This window comes from Octopus bimaculoides, chromosome 5, assembly GCF_001194135.2.
Source record: "Octopus bimaculoides isolate UCB-OBI-ISO-001 chromosome 5, ASM119413v2, whole genome shotgun sequence".
Classification (NCBI taxonomy): domain Eukaryota; kingdom Metazoa; phylum Mollusca; class Cephalopoda; order Octopoda; family Octopodidae; genus Octopus; species Octopus bimaculoides.
Window position 1 is genome coordinate 109,919,074 of NC_068985.1, and position 6,345 is coordinate 109,925,418.

At 48.4% G+C, this 6,345-nt stretch overlaps 1 protein-coding gene across 1 annotated transcript in view; it reads right to left on the minus strand.

Moving 5' to 3' along the window:
• LOC106877428 (uncharacterized PE-PGRS family protein PE_PGRS54) overlaps positions 1-6,345 on the minus strand; it is a 58,501-nt gene that overhangs the window by 24,700 nt on the left and 27,456 nt on the right. Inside the window, exons 10-12 of the mRNA XM_014926329.2 lie at positions 6,042-6,221; positions 1,206-5,141; positions 119-193 (exon numbers count right to left, since the gene is read on the minus strand). Coding sequence (XP_014781815.2) covers positions 119-193; positions 1,206-5,141; positions 6,042-6,221 — 4,191 coding nt within the window. The remainder of the gene's footprint in view (positions 1-118; positions 194-1,205; positions 5,142-6,041; positions 6,222-6,345) is intronic.

Genomic DNA, 6,345 nt, shown 5'->3' on the forward strand with positions numbered 1-6,345 from the left:
TCTCTCTCTCTCTCTCTCAACCTCTCTCTCAACCTCTCTTTATTCTCATTACCTGTGTTACACTTAATATAACTTAATATAAACTACAACATAATAATAATAACAAACGTAATCTTACTATTAACATCGATCACTTCTTTATTTGTGAGAATTCCCAGAAGCGAAGGTATTAATGGGGTCACGGTAATAAATCCTGGAAAACATAAGGAAATTCATAAATAACAGCAGAAATATCAACAAAGTTGTGTAATAAAAAAAAAATGAATTATTATTTATTTATAAATTTATGAGCCCTTTTAAAGCCTAGCCAGGCTCATGGGCCCGGTTTCCCGATTTCTGTGGCGTATGTGTTCCCCCCCACCCACCAGCTGGACGGGACGCCAGTCCATCGCAGCGTTACTCAAAAAACAGGAAGAAACATTGAGAGAAAGTTGGGACGAAAGAATACAACAGGAGTCACCACTACCCCCTGCCGGAGCCTCGTGGAGCTTTAGATGTTTTCGCTCAATAAACACACACAACGCCAGGTAGGGGAATCGAAACCGCGATCTTCTTTCTGACCGCGAGTCTGCTACCCCAACCACTGGGCCATTGCACCTCCACAATAAAAAAAAATCTAACATTACGTAAATCAACTAATCGATAGATATATTAGTTTAAAATTATGACATTAGGCCAGCAGTTTCGAGGCAAGGAGTAAGTCGATTACACAGATACCAGTGTTAAACTGGTACTTAGTTTATCGACCCCAAATGGACGAAAAGCAAAGTCGACGGCGGTGGAATTTGAACTGACTCAGAACATACAGACGGACGAAATGCCGCAAAGCATTGGTGCCCGGCGTGTTAACGGTTCTGCCAGCTCACCGCCCTTATAAATTGATATATCAATTAATAATTTTATTGACAAGGGGTTTTCGGGGGTTTTTTTTTTGTTTTTTTTTTGTTTCACGGAGAACATATCTGGGAGGCTACCGAAAAGCAATTTATCCGACGCTCACCGTAATGCACAGTTTCGGATAACAATTAACAAGGTTTATTGTTATGTTTTACAATTCATTACGATAATGAAAGGAGAAACAACACGCCAGTAATTTAATGTTCAATCTCACTGCCAAAACAATGTGTTAAACATGTAAATGAAGACGTTAGGAATTGACGTTAAACCAAGAACGAGTAAATGAGAATCAATAATATATACTTAACCATTATTCTTTCCAGATGAAGGTTCAGTTGTTGTTCCTCTGCGAGTCAGATCTATTGACGGTTTCAAAGTCGACATTCTTCTATTCCCTGTACCATTTGTACCTTCACCAGTACCAACACTACCAGCAGTACCTTGTCCGCCACCACTACCGCCACCGCCGCCACTGCCACCACCACCACTGCCACCAGCACCGCCGGCACCAGCACCGCCACTGGCACCGCCACCGGTTCCTTGCTTTCCACCTGCAACTCCTCCACCTGCAACTCCTCCACCTGCAACTCCTCCACCTGTAACACTTCCTGTACTCTGGCTACTGCCTGTGACTCGTCCGGTACCCTGGCTACCGGCTGTACCACCTGTACCTTGACTGCCATCTGTAACACCTCCAGTACCCTGATTACCGCCTGTTTGGTCTCCTGTACCAAGGGTACCACCTGATACTCCTCCAGTAGACTGGCCACCACCTGTAACACCTCCTGTCCCTTGGCTACCACCAGATTCTCCTCCAGTACCCTGCCAAACTCCCGTACCGCCTCCTGTGTCTTGGCTACTGCTTGCAGCTCCCTCAGTACCCTGACTACTGCCTGTCTTACCTCCCGTTCCCTGGCTACCAGGTGTTCCTCCTCCAGAACCCTGGGTACCACCTGTTCCTCCACCTATTACTTGTCCACCATTTGAGATCCCTCCAGTGCCTTGGCTACTACCTGTTCCACCTCCAGTACCCTGGCTACCAGCTATAACTCCTCCAGTAATGTGGCTACCACTTGTGCCCTCTCCTGTTACCTGCCTACCACCTCCGGTACCCTGTTTACTACTCGTTCCACTTCCTGTACCCTGGCTCCCGCCTGTAACTCCTCCAATACCCTGGACACCACCCGTTCCTCCTTCTGCAACACCTCCAGTACCCTGGCTGCTACCTGTTCCTCCTCCAGTCCCTTGGTTACCACCTGTTCCTCCTCCAGTTCCCTGGTTACCACCCATTCCTCCTCCTGTAACCTGGTTAACACCTGTTCCTCCTCTTGTACTTTGGCTACCACTTACAACACCCCCTGTACCCTGGCTGCTACCCGTTCCACCTCCTGTTCCCTGATTGCCACCTGTTCCTCCTACAGTAACCTGCTTACCACCTGTTCCTCCTACAGTAACCTGCTTACCACCTGTTCCTCCCCCTGTACCCTGGTTACCATTTGCAACACCTCCAGTTCCTTGGCTGCTACCTGTCCCCCCACCTGCACCCTGGTCACCACCAGTTTTTCCTCCAGTACCCTGTTTACCACCTGTTCCTCCACCTCCTGTAACCTGGTTACCACCCGCAACTCCTCCAGTACCTTGGCTGCTGCCTGTTTCGTCTTCTGTTCCTTGGTTACCACTTGTTCCTCCTCCAGTACCCTGGTTTCCACCCGTACCTCCTCCTGTACCCTGGCTGCCACTTGCAACACCTCTAGTACCCTGGCTGCTACCTGTTCCACCTCTCATACCCTGGTTACCACCAGTTCCTCCTGTACCCTGGCTACTACTTGCTCCTCCTCTAATACCTTGACTACCACCCGTTGCTTCGCTTGTACCCTGGCTACTACCTGTTCCAACTCCTGTACCATGGCTACCACCCGCAACGCCTTCAGTAACCTGGCTACCACCTGAACCTCCTCCTGTACCCTGGTTTCCACTTGTTGCCCCTCCTGTTACTTGTTTACCACCTGTTGCACCTCCTGTACCCTTGCTACTACCTTTTCCTCCACCTATACCCCCGCTACTACTCGTATCGCCTCCTGTACCCTGGCCACCACCTGCAACTTCTACAGTACCCTGGTTACCACCTGTTCCTCCAGCAGTACCTTGGTTGCCACCTGCAACTTCTCCTGTACCCTGAGTTTCACCGATCCCTCCCCCTGTACCCTGGCTACCACCTATATCCCCTCCAGTACCTTGGCTACCTCCTGTTCCTCTTCCAGAACCCTGGCTACCACCTGTAATTACTCCATTACTCTGGTTACCACCCGTACCTCCTTCTGTACCCTTGCTATCTTCGGTAACTTCTTCTCTACCCTTGTTAGCACCTGTAACTACTCCTGTATCCTGGCTACTACCTGTTCCCTTTCCAGTACCTTGGTTCCCACCTGTTGCTCCTTCTGTACCCTTGCTAACACTTGTACCTCCTCCTGTATCTTGGCTACCACCTGTTTCGCCTCCTGTACCCTGGTTACCACCTGTAATTCCCCCTGTACCCTGGCTATCACCTGTTCCTCCTCTTGAACCTTGGATCCCGCCTGTAAATCCTCCTGTTCCCTGGTTACCACCCGTACCTGCACCTGCACCTTGGTTACCACTCGCACCTCCTCCTGTAACCTGGCCACTACCCGCACCGCTTCCTGTACCCTGGCCACCGCCTGCAACTCCTCTTGTACCTTGACTACCACCCGCACCACCTCCTGTAACTACTCCTGTACCCTGGCTACTACTTGTTCCTCCTCCAGTACCTGCGCTACCACCTGTACTCTGGCTACCTCCCGTACCTCTTCCTGTACTCTGGCTACCTCCCGTACCTCCTCCTGTAACCTGGCTACCACCTTTCCTGCCTCCTGTACCCTGGCTACCGCTTGTAATTCCTCCTGTACCTTGATTATTACCTGTTCCTCCTCCTGTATCCTGACTACCGCTTACTACTCCCCCTCCTCCAGTTATCTGACTTCCACCGGTACCTGCTCCTGTACCCTGGCTACCGCCTGTAACTCCTCCTGTGCCCCGGGTACCGCCGGCTCCTTCTCCTTCTGTTACCTGTTTACCACCTGTACCCGATCCTGTACCCTCGACTCTATTCGTACTACCTCTTGTACTCTGGCTACTACCCGCACCTCCTACTGTACCCTGGCTGCTGCCTGTTCCACCTTGCCCCCCTGCTGTACCCTGGCTATCACCTGTAACTCCTCCTGTGTTCTCAGTAACGCCTGCTCCTCCTCCTTCTCCTCTCGTTACCTGGCTACCACTTGTTCCCTCTCCTGTACCCTTGGTTCCACCCGTAACTCCTCCTCCTGTACCCTGGCTACTACCTGCACCTCCTACTGTACCCTGGCTGCTACCTGTTCCGCCTTTCCCTCCTGCTGTACCCTGGCTACCACCCGCACCTCCTCCTGTAATCTGACTGCTGCCTGTTCCACCTGTTCCGCCTTTCCCTCCTGCTGTACCCTGGCTACCACCTGTAACTCCTCCTGTGCCCTGGTTACCGCTTGCACCTCCTCCTCCTCCTGTTCCCTGGCTACCGCCTGTACCCGCTCCTGTACCCTCGAATCCACCCGTACCTCCTCCTGTACCTTGGCTACCACCCGCACCTCCTCCTGTAATCTGACTGCTGCCTGTTCCGCCTGTTCCGCCGGTTCCTCCTACAGTACCCTGGCTACCGCCTGAAATTCTCCCTGGAATTTGGCTGCCACCCTGGTTAGTACTTGTACCACCTCCAGTACCCTGGCTACCCCCTGTTCCTCCTGCAGTACCCTGGCTACCTCCTGTTCCTCCTGCAGTACCCTGGCTACCCCCTGTTCCTCCTGCAGTACCCTGACTACCCTCTGTTCTTCCTGCAGTACCCTGGCTACCCCCTGTTCCTCCTGCAGTACCCTGGCTACCCCCTGTTCCTCCTGCAGTACCCTGGCTACCCCCTGTTCCTCCTGCAGTACCCTGGCTACCCCCTGTTCCTCCTGCAGTACCCTGGCTACCCCCTGTTCCTCCTGCAGTACCTTGGCTACCCCCTGTTCCTCCTGCAGTGCCCTGGCTACTACCTGTAATTTGGCTACCACCAGTCCCTCCTCCTCTGTCCTGGTTAATAGCTGTATCTCCTCCAGTACCCTGGCTACCACCAGTTATTGTTTTTCTACCATCACCTTCTTCGCTTGTTTGATTTTCAGGTTTAGCATTTATTCCACGTAATGCAGAAGCAAGTTCATCTGCAAAATGGAAGATGAAAATTTAAACGACAATTTTGTACAAGTTTCCTTATATTCTTTTCTTGTATTGTTAACTGAAATTTTGATGACATGTTGATATTTAATCATAACAACGACGAATGAACACATTGCTGTGAAATAAATAACTATCGTAATTTCTGGTAGAAAACATTCAAGACTATAATCATAGTATTTTAACAGTTCCACTCGTCAAACCAGATGATGATACGGAACTGAATTCCGCTAAAGGAACAGAAAACTTTGGTAGCATTAACCAGTAAACTAATTTAGTTTAAAAATCAGCAACTCAGAACACAAAAGGCACAAAAAATCTCGTTCAATTTTCAAACAATTTCACAAATCTGCCATCATTCACTGGCAATATATTTTTGTCGACTCAGGAAAAAATGAAAAACAAAATTGTTTCAGTTGGATCTGAACTCAAGCTGCAGAACATATCACAAGGTATTTTGTCCTTGGCGACACTGTTACTTAACCACCTATATTTTTATGTTTACAGTGCCTAAACTTCCCAAGGGATCGCCCATCTAAATAGTAACTATGCTCAAAGTTGCTTAATTTTGATGGTCGAAAGTGAAGAGAAACAACGCTTTTAACGTGACATAACCGTAAAGATTATTACAATTTTAAAAATTGCTTTCTCGTAAGAGCCTTCTATTGTTTATTGACAATTGGCCCTATTCTCTTCATGACATATATGGGAGAAAAGAAAGGTGCATTGACAAAATCTTATTTCGCCCAAATTCGCTATTCTGTTGCATAACAAATAGGACCTTTAGAGGATTAAGAATCATAGTTAAAATCGGAAAATGAACCCGAAAATAAGCTTTTATTAGCAGAAGGGTTTTTCAGTAATTTCTTTGTAGTTCAGGGACTTACCATAGATGCATTTAGTCGATTCACCGTCCCAAACTGTGTTTAAAGGACACTCCATGATGAACAACCATCCAGAGAGGCATTGGTAAAATTCGATCGTGGATTTCAGCTTCGGATAAAATGTTCCGGGAGCACATCGACGACATCTTGGCTGATTCACTCCAAAGATACAGAAATTGGTCCCTGAAATAGCAGAAAGAGTACGTGCTGAGAATATGCGTAGGTGAATATATATATATGTGTGTGTGCTTGTGAGTGAGTGTGAGTTTGTGTATATATATATATATATATATATATATATATATAT